At 32.8% G+C, this 16,956-nt stretch overlaps 1 protein-coding gene across 2 annotated transcripts; it reads left to right on the plus strand.

Moving 5' to 3' along the window:
• The first annotated feature begins 318 nt into the window (after positions 1-318).
• On the plus strand, positions 319-4,848 carry ARPC2B (actin-related protein C2B). 2 transcript variants are annotated; one of them, XM_086428388.1, is made up of 10 exons: positions 319-418; positions 566-632; positions 758-965; positions 2,892-3,061; positions 3,256-3,333; positions 3,453-3,585; positions 3,684-3,775; positions 3,864-3,920; positions 4,105-4,156; positions 4,573-4,848. In XM_086428388.1, exons 1-10 carry the CDS (start codon positions 360-362, stop codon positions 4,761-4,763), a joined length of 1,107 nt encoding a protein of 368 aa, XP_086284514.1. In that variant the 5' UTR covers positions 319-359; the 3' UTR covers positions 4,764-4,848. The 2 variants fall into 2 exon arrangements, with proteins under 2 accessions (XP_086284514.1, XP_086284515.1); XM_086428389.1 differs by having other exon boundaries at positions 2,895-3,061.
• The last annotated feature ends 12,108 nt before the right edge of the window (positions 4,849-16,956 follow it).

Below are 16,956 nucleotides of genomic sequence, written 5' to 3' on the forward strand. Positions count from 1 at the left end.
CATTAATAAATGGCTGGAAATCACTAATAATTTTTTTTGCCTATAGTTCCACAATAGGTGGATCCAAAATTAATGAGATTGTGGGCCATAATCATTGTTGTTCAGTCTTGTCACATGTGGCATCCATAAATAGGCAGGTGTCATTGGATTGGATGGGCAATCATTTTGGAGTGATTTTAAATCAAAAGTTTCAAATAAAAAGTAGAGTCCATTCGAACTTGCTTCAAATGTATGCTTAATTATTCTCACATTGAACTTGCATCTCACTTCAACTCTAGTCTCCCTCACATACAATTTAAGAGAGAAAGAGAGAGAGAGAGAGAGAGAGAGAGAGAGAGAGAGTGAGAGAGGTGTGAAGGATGGCTTGCTTTGAGAGGGCATCCCCAGCACTTAAGGAAATACTTCTCAAGTTGCATAGGTAAATTATCTGCCTCAAAATCCTAATCAACATTATCTGTTAATTGTTGTTTCTTTGTGTTCCGAATGTTGATATATAGTTCTCCTAGGAGTCGGATAATATTCATTCCTAACTTTAATTATCAATTTTATTTTTTATTTTGTGAAGTTCTGAAAAGATAAGAGAGATTGATCACCAATTATATGAATTCGGGTCCGTCCAATACCATATTCAGGTTTGTCTCAAGAACTACAGCACACACTAATAATTTATCAAAGACTTCGTCATGTATTATTATAAGAGTAACTTAACTTACTTCTCATGAAATATGTAATATTAATTGGTAATGTGTTTGGACAGGCTTCGGCATCAGAACCTCATCATATCTACTTATCTGTATCAACCTCACTTCTTTCTCCAGGATTCCCTCCTGCAGATAGCCTTCGAAATGGTACCCTACAGACCTTAAAAAGAGTGTATTCTGATGTAATGGAGGTCGTGGAACCCCCAGAAGTAGGATATCAACTTACTGTCAAAATCAACTTTTCTAAACTTCCACGAAGCAAAGGTTTGGTTTTTTTTTTTTTCTTTCTCATTCTTCGAACTGCTCTTAAAAATAAAAATAATAACAATAAAAGAGGTTTTTTTTTTTTTTTTTTGAATTAAATGTGGTTGCTTTCTTTAATTGGTCACAAAAACTATTGGTGAGACTAAAACAAGTTAAGCACAATGAGATGTGAATACTCGCATTCGGCAAAAGTAGTTGGGGGTAAAATACGAAACAGGGCACGCAAGAAGTCGAAAATATTTAGAAAATATGCTATTATGCTAAATATTTTGAAAATGCCAATGATAGAGTAATTTATATTTTGAATATATATATATAGGGTAGCGTTCAATGGCTAACTTTTTGGCAAAACATTTTTCAAAACATGAGAGAAGTTTGGAATGGGCTGATTTTTGGTGAGGATGATCTCTACGGTGAGGAGATCATCCTCATCAAAAATCAGCCCATTCCAAAACTTCTAACCCATGTTTACAAGTTGAAAATTTGTGGACCGTCCATTTTTTGTAAATTATTTTGATGGGATTAGAAGTTTTGGAATGGGCTGATTTTTGTGATGATGATCTCCTCACCGTAGAGATCATCCTCACTAAAAATCAGCCCATTCCAAAACTTCTAACTCATGTTTTGCCAAAAAGCTAGTCATTGAACGGGACCCATATATATATATATATTATATATATATATAATATTATATTATATATTCCTTTAAGCAACTTACATTTGTAAATCCTGTTTGGGTACAAAGTAAAACTAGAAAATAACTGTATAAGAAAGCAGATTCGGGAGAAGGTTACTTTTAAAAGTAGAAAGTAATTTCATTTACCTTTTTAAAAAGTTGAGATTTTCATTTTTTAAAGTAATGTTTTGAAATTGACCCAAACAAGTTTTTTAAACATTTAAACTTTCAAACCTAAAAACATATACTTTTTTTGGTGTATCCAAATTGGCGCTAGAATAGAATGAGTGTGGCTTGAAACATAGATTCTTGACGTAGTTGAAGCCGGGAAATGATGTGAAGGTCAACGTATGTCTTCTTCCTCATGATAAAACTTTGAATCCACTAGGAAAAATTAGAGAATGAGTTAAAAGAGCAGAAATTCGATTGATAATCGCAATTATGAAGCAAACCATCCCTTACAATAGCTTAAATAAAGATCGAGATTATTAATTCTACTCCATTTGCAAGTACAACTAGACTTATCTAAATGCAAAATTGAGGAAAAAGTCACCCAAAAATAAAAAAATAATGTTGGACCCGCAAAATCACTCCTGGTGCAAGTAGTTGTACAATACATTCTGCCAAGACAATACAACCAATATGCAGAAGAGAAGGCGCAGATAGACATAATAGTTCAAATAGAACCAAATAGAGGAAAATACCTTCTATCAAAGACCTTTGTTTTATAATGCTATTGGCACCCCAACTTTTACTTATTACACCTCAATTAAAAATAAAGATAATAGGTGAATAGTTGAGAATAAGTAACAATTGGGGTGCCAATAGAAGATCTGTTTTTTTCATTCTAGATTTCTATTTTTAGAGTTTAGGATTTTATATGAGCCTAATCATAATTGTAAACAACTATTGAAATTATTTGAACGAGTATTATAATGTTGAGATTATAATTTGAGACAAATCTTCATAATGTTTGAACTTTGAAGAGTTGTTTTAACATTTAATTAATTGGTGTGATAAATAATTTAAGAATTTTGTACAATGTCAAAAGGATCCCATTGAAAGTAAAAATTTTTTTATAAAAAATGGTATTTTTGGTAAAAAAATATATATATATCATTTTACTGTTCAAAGTTTTTTTCTGTTTTGGTAAAATAAGTTCAAAAGTGCTCTGTTTTTGGAATTATGCCAAATGTTTGCTCCATTTTGGTAAATTCCTCTAATTTTTGTGTATGTATGTCCTGTTTCAGAAGATTCTGCAAAGGTGATAACAGAGATTTCATCATTGCAAGCAGTGATACTGAGCTCCCAACTGAAAGAGATGTTATGGCATCTTGGTTCCAGAGATACCTCACATGGGATGTACAAACCTATCAAACTTGTCTATCACCCAAGAGAGCCTTTCTTTGTTATCAGACTGGTATTTTCACTCCCACATTTGCAATCTTGTCCATGAAAACTAGAGATATATACAACTCATGTTCTACATAAACTTGAAAGAGACAACCACTTAGATGAAAAGAATTACATAATAACTCCAAATTTACTACCAATTTATACTAATGCAACTGCTAACGTCAATTATTTGAAATTAACTTCATGTGCCTTGTACAGCCAGAAAAAATCACCACAATATTTCCAATGCGCTTCAAAGATGACTCAGATGTGATTATCGCGACAACTTTATTCCAGGTTAATTTGTGGACACTATTATTGATTATCAACTCAATCACATTTTCTAATAAGGACCAGTATCGAAGAATACTAAAGCGAACTAATTCCTCTAAGATGATATGGACTGTTATCTGCAGGAACTAATGGATGTGGGATGTTCTGGATCTTGTGCCAAAGCACCTCCTTGCACTTGGTCACCTATTCCTCCTCCAGAGCTGAGAGGTGAAGCTTTCCAAGATTTGAACACTAATGGGGGATTTGTCTCTTTCGGTACGAACTACATCTGGTTTACCTTTTAAGACAACGGCATAGGCATTAGCCTTAAACTTGTTCTAACTTCTAACACAAATTCAATTTACATTAATCAGATATTTTTTCAAGACATGTTGAAGGTTCAAAACTTGACAAAACTGTATGGAATCTATTGAACTTCTATGCCTATGTAAAGTATCATATAAAGGTAAAGTTTTTTCTTTATATAATTTCTCTAAATCTTTAAAGGCGTAATTCCTACATCCTTGGGCTGATCGATAAGATTGCATGATTAGTGTACACGAGGTTTCATACAAAGGAGGATGAGAAAGCGTTTGGAAAGTCTATCAGAGGTATCATTCAGTACTGTAATTGGCATTTTCGAGTCTTACAAATAGATCATAATGCTTTCTTTTTTGTTATATGATTCTTTCTAAATAATTTTGAGTAAAATTTTTAAATATGGTCCCCATTCATTCGAGATATAGCTTGAAGAAAAGCTAACGAAATATCAATATTTTCCTTTCTAACATTCAGGTCCTGCAGAACGCCAGGATGACAGAAGATGAGAATAATAAGAAATTCAATGGTGGGTAATTTCAAATGCAATATTGAAATTTATCTAAAGTACATATGTTCTTTTAGCTTGAATATCTAAAATACAAAATGCTGATTGATTTCACACGCGTGTGTGAGCACGTGTGGGCACACATTTGCACACATACACACAAAGAGTAAGCAAGGATTACAAGAGATGAAATTAATAAGAAGAGAAAAGGTAGATAATTACAATTGCAATGAGTTTATCCGAAGTGTGTATGTTCTTCTAGCTTTAATTATACAGATGTTGTTGGATCATGGTCCTTAAGAAACTGATTCTAAGCTTTTTCAAGAAACTTTGTTATTTCTCTCTTATTTCTATACCAAGATTTGCAACAGGGTGATCATGTGTGAATAAAACAATAACAATTGATCGTTTTAATTTTTTCCAATATTTTGATGCAGGTATCAGGTGTACAAGGAAAGTTATATGTATGTCAAAATCTAAAATATTCAGACGAAAATGCCGTAGTTTTGCTAAGAAGATCAAGAGAATCCGTTCCCCAATTAAAATTCATGGATTCAAACGATTTCGTTGGCGGTGGTTGAAAGTTCCAAAATTTTATTCCTTGACGAGATATACCAAATTGGATTGATTATCTTATTATTATCCAAGAATACCCATGTTTAATAACAGACATATTTTGAAGATCTATACCTTTATAGATTTTTATTTTTACATATCGGAAAATAGGGACCCTAAGTTGATTGATTGTCGCAGTAGCTGAAAAAAGACTTAAGTTCAAGGAAAATCTATATCTTTCTCAAGTTTCTCAAAAAGAATGGTTCGCTTCAAATATTAGGAGATTTGAATGCCCTTAATGTGAATCCACGAAGCAATAAAAAGAATAAGAACACACGAAACACACGAGGATTTACGTCATACAGTAGCATAGTCACCCAGTAGGGGTTTGGGAATAAGTCAGTAAGGGAAAAAATCGAAATAAAAGGAAAGAAAAAATCTAGAAAAATTGGGAGAAAATCGTAATAGCATTCAGACAATGTATTTTTTACTATGGAGTGGTGATATCATTTATATCATCAAATCCTATTTTAAACTATAAGAATAAATGGTCTTTGAAAAAAGCCTTTTAAAAAGTGATAATTTAATCACATTTTTTTTTTAGATCATGACTTTTTCAAAAAGTCGAGATAAAATCATGATCGCAACTTTCGTTTAAATCGCGATTTTTTCAAAAAGTCATGATTTAATTACCAATCTTGAAAATAGCGATTTAAACATGACTTTTTGAAAAAGTCAACAACTTTGGTGACTATGTTCGGCAGTGTGCCTTCGCCCACGGATCAGAAGTAATCTTCTTCACTAAGAAATCAAAGGATAACAGTACAAAACAAACACGAAAAAACTAAGGTTTAATCCCAACCCAAGCCCTAAAACCCTTGTACACCCTTCTCTCTTTCTCTCTCAAATCCTAGAAAAAGAAAACCAAATGTGGGTTTTCTAAAAAATGAACTGTGATAGGCTAATTAGGGAAATTCAAGTCATGCTGGAGCAGGTTGCATTATAAAAAATTCAGTGTGTTTTTGTTTCAGCAACTAGTCATTTTATGGGGCAGACAACAAACAATGTGGCTGAGTTCAGTGGTTTGCTTGAAGTTTTGTCTATCATTCCCTTGAGAGGAACAAATCTAATTATTGAAACGGACTCTAAATTGCTCATGGGTGTTTTATCGGATACTCTTCAGGTTTTGGTAGGAAACCCTGATGGATAGGAATCTTACTAGAAGAAGATATGGCCCTCTATTTATTTTTATTTAAGTGGATCAGTACCCTATAATAGAGAGATGTGCACACATATGCTTATAGGGTTCTGAATCGTGGTGATCTCCATCAATCACTAGAACTCTAGCCGACCCAACATGGAGAGGAGAGAAAAAGTGGGTCTGGAAATTGAAGAACACGATTGGGGATTTGCGCATATTGGATCATTGGCACAAGGATTACGAAAGGCACGCCTCCAACATAATCTTGGATTATTATTTTGACTTATGGTACAAGGTAAGTACCATAAACTCTTGATCTTTAGGAACATGAATAGGTATTCTTAAAGATGTATGAATGATTCTTGATCTTGAAAATTATAGAGTAATACTTATGTGAATAAGATTTTGTATGTTATAAATCTCACATGTGGCTTTGGAACATAGGTTCTTGAGTCTTCATATCTTGGATTAAAGTCTATTCATACATGATTGTTGCCATATTTGCTAGATTCTTTTTAAAATCTTGTAGAAACTTTATGGTTATTAAATTTATACTCATAGTTTTCAGATTTTGGTTTTTGATATCATACTCATAGATTCAGTTTTTCATTTTGATGTCATACTCATAAATTTCAGTTTTTTTGTTTCGTCATAATCATAGACTTCAGATTTTCGTTTTTGGGTTCTATACCCAGAAATTTCGATTTTTGTTTTGGTTTTATACTCATAGATTTCAGATTATCGCTTTCGATAGTATGCTCATGGATTTCAATTTCGTTTTCGATCCTTATACTTTCAGATTTTTCGGTTTTACTTGGGTGTTTTTAAACCCATGTACTTTCAGAATTTTTATTTTTTGCTTGGGTTTTCCAAACCCATATATTTCAATTTTTCAATTTTTTCTTGGAGTATTCAAACCCACAAATTTAGATTTCGTTTCTTTTGGGTTTCATGAACCCATTCAAGTTCCAAATTTCAGTTTTAATTTAGATATTAGGAATTCATATTTGGGATTATTAATTATTATTAATTTTCTTATTCCCATTATTGTAAGGTTTCTTGCTCATCGACTACTAAGTTATTGTCTTCTCAAAGAGTATGTAAGATTTTAATGCCTATATAGTTGTATTAGCAGATGAAAATTAATGAGATTTGTGTTGAGAATCAGATGAATCTGAACTTGGTGAAGAAAAAGTATCGAAAAATAGATAAGACAAAGGGAACTTGGTAAGCTACTCAAATTGTAATTCATGATTTTACATCAGACTTGAGTCCTATTTATAATACATCAATAGTACAATAACAGAATAAATTGAAATAACTAACTCTTCTCTTCTAATAAACTGAAATAACTAACTCTTCTAACTTTCTTTCTATTCCAAGTCTTTCTTCTTTCCTTTTTAATTCCATGCTTTCAATATGAGATGTAACATTCCAACACCCCCCCTCAAGATGAACATGGATGTTAATGATGTTCATCTTGCGAAGATTATGATGAAAAGGTAGAGATTTAAGGGGCTTTGTAAATATGTATGCGAGCTGTAATCTCGATGGAATATGGAAGAGTTTAATAACATGCTGCTGCAATTTTTCTCTAATCAATCTGGTTATGCTTTGTTCTCTCATGCTGAACTGGATTTGTGGCTATGGACATTGTTAATTTAATGTCAGTATATAGCAAAGCTGACTGTGAATGATTGATATCCAGGTCTTGTAAGGCATACAAAAGCCATTGAATTTCACATGTTGTAGTTGCAAGGGCTCGGTACTCTGCCTCTGCAAATGATCGACTGATTGTAACTTGTTTATTTGATTTTCATAAAATCAATGAGTTGCTAAGAAAAATTGCAAAACCAATGACACTTCTTCGAGTATCTACACAACCTGCGCAATCACTATCTAAAAAAACCCTTTAATTGAAAATCTGACGAGGATGGAAAGAATAGACCTTGCCCTAGTGTGGCCTTTTCATACCTCAATACTTTTGTAAATATGTATGCGAGCTGTAATCTCGATGGAATATGGAAGAGTTTAATAACATGCTGCTGCAATTTTTCTCTAATCAATCTGGTTATGCTTTGTTCTCTCATGCTGAACTGGATTTGTGGCTATGGACATTGTTAATTTAATGTCAGTATATAGCAAAGCTGACTGTGAATGATTGATATCCAGGTCTTGTAAGGCATACAAAAGCCATTGAATTTCACATGTTGTAGTTGCAAGGGCTCGGTACTCTGCCTCTGCAAATGATCGACTGATTGTAACTTGTTTATTTGATTTTCATAAAATCAATGAGTTGCTAAGAAAAATTGCAAAACCAATGACACTTCTTCGAGTATCTACACAACCTGCGCAATCACTATCTAAAAAAACCCTTTAATTGAAAATCTGACGAGGATGGAAAGAATAGACCTTGCCCTAGTGTGGCCTTTTCATACCTCAATACTCGAATGGCTGCTTAATGGTGACTGACTGCAGGTTTTGCTAAAAAATGGCTGACCAATTGTACAGAATCGGCTAAGTCAAGCCTAGTAAGAGTTAAGTAAAGTAATCTGTCAATAAATCTCCAGTAACCTGATGGATCGTCATATAAATTGGTATCATTTGCTGATAACTTAAGGATAGATTCCATAGGGAAGGCAGCAGGTTTTGATCCAATTAAACCTTGTCTTCAAGTATGTCAAGTATATACTTTCTTTGGCGTAATGAGATACGATTTTTGGACCTTGCAACTTCCAAGCCAAGAAAGTATTTCAGCTATCCTAAGTCTTTAATAGTGAACTTTTCATCTAAAAAAGGCTTCAACCTTTCAATTTCCAAAATGCTACCACTTGCCAATAGCACATCATCCATATAGACTAATAAGGCCATAAAAGAACTTTCAGATTTATTAATGAACAGAGAACAATCATAATTACCCTGAACAAATCCTTAGGAAATAAGGGCATTGGATAGCTTGGCAAACCATTGCCTAGAAGCCTGTCTTAAGTCATAGAGGCTCTTAAAAGTCGACAAACTTTCTGTTCTCCTTGGATAGCCAATCTAGGAGGCAATTCCATGTATACCTCTTCATGTAAATCTCCATGCAGAAATGCATTATTTACATCTAGTTGATGAAGATGCCACTATTTGACTGTAGCTACAACAAGTACTAATCAAATGGATGTAATCTTAGCCACAGGAGAGAAAGTATCAAAGAAATCTAGGCCTTCTTGTTGAGTATACCCTTTTGCCACCAAGCTTGTTTTATGTCTTTCTATAGTTCCATCAGCTTTATATTTCACTTTGAATACCCATTTACAACTAATAGTCTTTTTATTTTAGGAAGATTAACAAGCTCCCAAGTTTTATTCAACTCCAAAGTATTAATTTCATTTTTCATGGCAGCTTGCCTTTCAGGTAGTCTAGAAGCTTTTTTGTATGTTTTGGGTTCTGGAGAGTTTGTGATAGAGGTTAAAAAGGCTTTATGGGATGTAGGTAGAAAGAAAAGGGTGAAGAGAATAGAAATTACTTTTAGTTGGAGAGTAGTCAGTTGAAGTAGATGCCTAAGTTGCACTAAATTACTTTTAGTTGGAGAGCAGTCAGTTGAAGTAGATGCCTAAGTTGCACTTTGAGATGAAGAGACATTACGACAATAATAGTCTTGCAGATATGAAGGTGTTTGTTTAATTCTGGTTGATTTTCTGAGTTGTAGGACTTCTGGGTCAGTTGAATCAGATGTTGGATCCATATTGGATAGAGAGGGAAATGTAAGTGAGTCTGATTCAATATGTGCATGAGGTTCAGAGAAATGAGTAAAATTATTATGTGGTGATTTAGATTCCACATTTTGACATGAATTGAAAAATGAGTTAATAGAAGGTGAATCTGAAAAAGTTTGTGAAATAGGAAACAGAAAATAATGAGTTTCAGGATTTTGTGCTAACACTTGGAAAGGAAAAATTGTTTCATGAAAAATGACACTCCGAGAAACAAGTATCTTATTGGTGTTTAGATCTATGAGTTTATAACCCATAATATCATAAGGATATCCTAGGAATATGCACTTTGTGGTTCTTGAATCAAATTTTTTTTTGTGACTAGTTAAAGTTGATGCAAAGCAAAGGCAGCCAAAAACTTTTAAATGAGAAAGGTTAGGTGTTTTGTTAAAATGCTTTTCAAAAGGGGTTTTATTTTGAAGTAGAGGAGTGGGAATTCTATTGATTATGTGTGCTGCAGTAAGCACACAGTCACTCTAAAAAATTAATGGTAGATTTGCTTGAAACATTAAGGCTCTAGTAGTGCTTAGTAGATGTTGATGTTTTCTCTCCACAACACCATTTTGTCATAGAGTTTCTACACAACTTCTCTGATGCAAAATACCATATTTATGATAAAATTTTGTGAGTAAGAATTCTGGTCCATTATCAAACCTTATAGCTTTGACAGAAGAAGAAAATTGGTTTGCTATCATTTTACAGAAAGTTTTGATTAAAGATGGCACTTCTAATTTAGCTTTAATCATGTATACCCAAGTCCACCTTGTGAAATCATCGACTATAGTTAAAAAATATCTAAAACCAGAATAAGAAGTAGTGCCAAAAGGACCCCATATATCACAATGGATCACATCGAAACTTTAAATAAAATTACTTTATGATATAGAAAAAGGAAGCCTTCTTTGCTTTGCTAAAGGACATATGTCACAAACATTTGTACAATCAAGAATGATAGCATAGTCAATCTGTTTGAGGGAAGGTAATCTTGAACTAGATACATGTCCTAATCTACAATGCCATATATCTAATTGTTTGTGAGTAGAGGATAAAGCAAAAGGTACAGAATTAAACTGAAATTAATTGCAGGTTTTTATCTTTTGATGGAGCTTGAGTCAGATGGTAAAGTCCTGCTTTCTCAAGAGAAATTCCAATCATCTTCTCCATTAACTGGTCCTGTAAAAGGCAATAGGAAGCAGTAAAGGTAAGAGAAAGATTAGATTGTTTAGTAAGCTTGGAAAAAGATAATAGATTGAATAAAAAATGAGGAACACACAAGATAGTATGTAAAAATAAGGAATCTGAGAGACATACAATACCAATGTGTGTAGTCGAAACTGTAGTTCCATTAGGGAGATTTATGGATGCATTAATTGGTTTAGGTGTAGAATGGTATAAAAGTGGTGAATAGATCATATGATCTGTGGCACCTATGTCAAGAATCCAATATAAATTGGAATTTGGCTTAGAAGCAATAGAATTACAAGAAAATAGAGTTGGTTTAAGTGGAGGTTGCACGTTACCAGAAAAGTGAGAGGTGGTGACAAGGTTAATAGCAGGTTGGACATTATTTTGGTTGGAAGAATTGGGTTGTGCTGAATTTACAAGTGTCATTAGTTAATTAAATTCCTCTGGAGTGAAACAAAACTTTTGTTGCTCATTACTATTTTGATTGTAAACCTCTGGAGTTGTAACGGTAGCATGAGCAAAAGCCACATTTCTTTTTCCCTTTGGTCCATTCTAGCCAGGGAGATAACCATGAAGTTGGAAACATTTGTCCATTGTGTGACCATTATAGCCACAATGAGTACAGTGTAGGGCAGATTTCTTTGGTTTGTCCTTGAAAGATTTTGGCTGGTAATTCTGCTGATTGAATTGTTTTGCCATCAAAGCATTATATGTAGCAGAATTTGTAAGCTGCCTCTAACTTTCTTCTTGAAGCAGTAGAGAGAAAACCTTGGACATGCTTGGTAATGGAACCATTAGCAACAATTGGCTTCTGATAAAGGCATAAGAATCATTTAGCCCCACCAAGAATTTGAGTACATAATCAGATTGCTGTCTGATTTGTAGAAAGTTGAAAAGTTCACAAGTGCATGCTGCCATCTTGCCACATGTGCATGTTGGAAATGACCTATAGCTAATATACTCGTCCCAAAGGGTCTTAAAGGTACTGAAATATTCAGTAACAGAAAAAACACCCTGACTGACGCAACTCAAAGATTTCTCAAGATGGAAAACCCTTGGTCCATCACTCTTGAGATATCTGACTTTAAGCTTACTCTAAAATCAACAGCAGATACCATAAATAGCAAGCTATTTTGTATTTCTTTTGAAATAGACTTCATCAACCAAGAAAGAACCTGATTATTTTCTCTTAACCATGCAGTGTGTTTAACAAGTTGATCAGTAGAGGGAGAAGCAATTAAACCATCTATAAATTGTACCTTATTCTTTACTGTCAATGCAAATACTATCGAACGACTCCATACAACATAGTTCTCACCATTAAAGATTTCTAATACTAACAAAGCACCAAGATTATCACTTAGATGTAGGTAATATGGACTCAATGAGTCACCTGAAGGATTGACAGGAGAGGGATTAACACGATGAGAATCGCCAAAACTCATTTCAAGAATTTGTTCAAGAAAATGCAAGAAACTTGAAGACAATCGATGAAAGAATTCCATAGCAGAATTTCGCAAGGTAGAAGTTAAAAAATCAATCGATTTAGGTTGCAGAAGCTTTAGGTTTTCAATCTGATACCATGTTGAGAATCAGATTAATCTGAACTTGGTAAAGAAAAAGTATCGAAAAACAGATAAGGCAAAGGGAGCTTGGTAAACTACTGAAATTGTAATTCATGAATTTTACATCAAACTTGAGTCCTATTTATAATACATCAATAGTACAATAACAAAATAAACTGAAATAACTAACTCTTCTCTTCTAACTTTCTTTCTATTTTAAGTCTTTCTTCTTTCCTTTTTAATTCCATGTTTTTAATATGAAATGTATCACTCCAACAATTTGATCTTATGCATTAAAGATGGATAATTTCTTTGACAGCTTGACTGAACTGAAATGTGCTTACTATATTGATTTCTTGACCTTCTGCTGCTACTACTTGTTTAACTTACTAAAAAAGAACAGAGATCCCAAATGTGACAATTTCTTGAAAAATCAAGATAATTTCCTGGAGTATTGTACGATTGAGCTTGTTATGTCTCATGCTCAGTTGTTGAAGTTTGCTAAAATAATTGATTTTTGGTGGAATCGATCCCTCCAATAAATTACCATAAAGGATAAGATCTTGGAGGTTCTTAAGGTTAGTAGAGATCTACATTGGAATCAGACCAGTTAGTAAATTCTTACTAAGATAAGAAAATGGATTGTTAAGAGATTTCCAATCTCATTGGGGATCATACATGTGAACTTGTTGACAACCAAATTAAGATAAATGAGTTTTGAAAGAGACCCAATTTGAATTGGGATTTCTCTAAACAAGTGGTTGGAAGAGAGGCTTAGGGAGGTGAGACTGGGGAAGGCCAAGAAGTGTTGACTTGATGAAGAGTGCCATTAAGACCCGAGTAAGAAAGGTTTATCTTGACAATGCTCTCAATATTGGCATATAATTCCAGTCCAATTGCAAGGAGTGTTGGTGGTGACATTGGTTAAAAACCATGAAGTAAGAAGCTAGAATTAGAATTATTTTTCCATTTCAACAAAACTTCTGTTTCTACTACTAATATCTCTCCTTCTATGAAAACAAAAGAAAAAAAAACACAAATAGAAAGAAGATCTTCATTCTATATTGGGGTCTATCTTATCTATCAAAAACATCTTATTTATAAGTAAAAGGCCTCAAGAAAGAGAAAGAGAGAGAGGGAAAGAGAACTTTTGGTTTTGTTTGGTTCTTTATTTTAAAATACTCATTTGCTGCTATTGAACACTCCAAACACTTGAAGTTGCTAGTGGATACCATTAAGGAAAGGTGATTTAGACACTCCCCCCTCCTTATTGGTGAATATATAAAAACACTCTTATGCTTTCAAACTTATGACATTGTAGACACTTCATTTTTGCACTTGCCTAATTAATCAACTTGTCAACTCGATTGCAACAATTCCTAATGATAGATGAATATTCTAAAGTTTTTATTTGTTGATCGAGTGTTTCTAAAGCTCGGATGAGATATTTCATACAGATAAACTCTAGAAACCACACTACACTAGAAAAATACGACTCAAAACATATAAATCATCATTTTGAAACATAAAGAAGCTTTATAAGAAAAATCACTAAAAAATGATCAAATTACCAAAATACCCCTGACAACAGAACATAGGAAAACCCTTTCGAACACATAAAATAACAAACTAAAACAAAATAAACTATTTAGCTAATTTTTAAGAAATTTTACAAAATATCCCTCATAAGGTCCATGATTATTTCACGTCAAAAACCCATAAGTGACACAAACCAACACTCTCATTGAATTCATTATGAAAAATTGATTCTGAAACATTTTAAAACGTCAAAAAATGACATCTCAATTCAAAAGTTATCTTTGAGGGCAAAACAATAATTTTCCACCCCTAAAATTCGAAAATCTGAAACTAATAATTAAAATATTAATTAACGTAAAATGAAATATTAATAAATTAAATTAAAAATTTTTGAACAAATAAATTTAATTAATTAAGCCTATGGAGCAAATTTTAAGTGATGGCCCATTTATTCAAGTGGGGCTCACCAAATATTTAATAAACAACCCTCCACCGAAAATCCCAAAGAATTTAGAATAATTTAATAAAGAACCTTTCATTGGGGGGAGTTCTCCAAAATTTAAAAAATTCGCATTCTACTTAAGTCAAAAATTCAAAATTAAAATAAAACCTAATTAAAAAAATAAATTAAAATCTTATCTAAACCACTTAATAGATTAGTTAGAGATAGACATTATCTTTAAGAAACCTAATCAAACTCTAATTTATCAAAAAACTTTTAAAAAATGAGTCTCCACCACCTAATTTCGTAAGTCAAGAAAAATCCTAAAAAGAAAGGTAAAAAATACTCTAAATACTTCCCAAAACCTTATATCTAGATGCACAAGTTAATACTTAACCCTCAAGCCTTAGTTTCAACCTAAAAAAAATATCCAGAAACTCTAAAAACATCCTAAAAATCGGTAAAACATCCAGATCTAGAAAAAGACAGTCTCATCTCGAAGATTGGAAATAGATATAACAACAAAGATAAAACAAGAAAATTCACATGAAGAACGCTTGTCATCAGTTTCTGAGGGAAGTGATTAACATCATCATTCAAGTAAAAGAAAAAAAGTAACTTTTATTTAAGTTTTTTAGGTTATTTTGCAATGTAAATATTTAGGAAGAGTAGGGACCAGTTTTTCACCTAGCTAGATTGGTGCCTAACACCTTCCAATCTCATAACCTGATCCACGTAGCCGTAATCCTTTCGTAGTTAAGTATTTCTTATCCGTTTAGAGTTAATTTTTTGTTCCTAGGCCATAAAACTTGGTGGTGACTCCCAAAAAAAAAAAATGGATCCACACCCGCGAACAAGGGCACTTTCAATGGCGACTCCCCTGGGGACATTTTGAGGATCAAGCTTAAAATTTTGAAATATTAGTGCATTGCAAAATTAGCCTAGTTTTATTTTTATTTTTATTTTTATTTTTATTTTATTTTTATGTTTTTTTTTATTTTTCATTTTCACTATTCTTTTGGCATGATTGTAGATTGTTTGATTGGTTTTTAAGTTTAAGGCATTTTCTTTTTGAAAATTTTTTATGGTCCAATCGAACCAATTTAAGATTTTAAAAAAGTTAAAAAAAATTAAAATTAAAAAAAAAAAAAAAAAAAAAAGACATACTAGCAGCCCTCTCTATTGTGTTGTTGTTAAGGAAAGAGTAACTTCCTGTGTTATTTGAGAGTTACTATTGCCACACCAACTGTTACTAACACTACATTGACTATGTGCAATTATTTTAATGATTTATATAAGAATTGATGGAGCACTAGTAAAAGTTGATGTGACAATATCAGCTCGTTTATTACATAAAATATTTTTTTTAATGTGCACTTTACTCTAGGTTTTGTTAATGTTTTTTGTGATAGAATTTGTGGGTTTCAAGTGGATAAGACAAACTCACTAACCTAGTAAGATTAATCTTGCAGTTGATAGTGTGGCATCTAAAACATAATTTAAGAGACAAATTTTGTACTTTGAATTTTTTTTTTCAAATACAATTATTTTTCACCAAATTTTTTCTCAATTTTTAAATTCGATTTCATAGATACTCATTTTCAAAACCTTAGACTTAAGTTTAGTATTTTTAAAATTGATTTTTTTGTTAAACCAGTTGGCCCAATGGCGAATGGATCTAACCTGCCAATACTAAACCTACTGGACCAATTGGTTTTAGGTTCAAAGATTTGACCTAATTTGCACCGAGAAGATTCGATCATGTGGTCAAATTAATTTATCTAACCAAATGTTCAACTCCAACCAAAGGTAGACCCGTGACTAACATTTTTCCCACTTATGGTCACTATAAACTTATAGTGCCTTTAGACTTGATGTTTTCCACCGGACTTAGACTAATTTATATCAATTTTTTTATCATGTGGTTAAGAGTCAAACCTTCATAATCAATGGTTAATCTTGGTGTACTTCCACTCAAGTAATAATTGCTCACAAATATTTTAAACCACCATTTATACCACTTTGGGTCCGTCAAAAGAGTCGTATTGCCAGAATACCATCGTCAAATCCAAGTAGTTAACTCTTGCCACAAGGAAAAATAAGTAGCATGGATGAAACAGTGCTTCGTCAGATTTTGAAATCCTTTCAAATACAGATTATTGCTTATATTCAAACACAAATTGAAGTCCTAAATACTGAAAAGAAAAAAGATAAAGTTATAGAACTTCAGGGTGTGTTTGACCTTGTCAAAGACCTAGAAAATAATCAATTACTTGTCGATCCTATCTTTAGTTCATCGAATAACTCAAGTTGAAATTTTCTTGAAAAATATCAAGGATCCTGACAATCTTGCCCTTGGATTAGGGGCAATGACATTAGTCCCTACTATCCGTCTGCTAGAGAAATTCACAATGCCAGACATTGAAAAGTTTGCCGAGATTGGATGTCCTAAGACTCCTTGAAAGTATATGTCAGCATCATGCAATCTCAGGGTCTAATAAAGAACAGATGACTCAACTTTTTCAAAGAACTCTCATAGGACCTATCTTACGTTGGCTTATGTCACTAAACTCACC

This window comes from Akebia trifoliata, chromosome 16 (genome assembly GCF_017979445.1).
Source record: "Akebia trifoliata isolate Shusen 1 chromosome 16, ASM1797944v1, whole genome shotgun sequence".
In the NCBI taxonomy this organism is placed as follows: Eukaryota; Viridiplantae; Streptophyta; class Magnoliopsida; order Ranunculales; family Lardizabalaceae; genus Akebia; species Akebia trifoliata.

Coding starts and splice junctions, on each gene's coding strand:
- ARPC2B (XM_086428388.1), top strand. CDS start 360: ATGGCTTGCTTTGAGAGGGCATCCCCAGCACTTAAGGAAATACTTCTC. Junction 633..757: donor CCGTCCAATACCATATTCAG/GTTTGTCTCAAG, acceptor GTGTTTGGACAG/GCTTCGGCATCAGAACCTCA. Junction 3,921..4,104: donor GTTTGGAAAGTCTATCAGAG/GTATCATTCAGT, acceptor TCTAACATTCAG/GTCCTGCAGAACGCCAGGAT.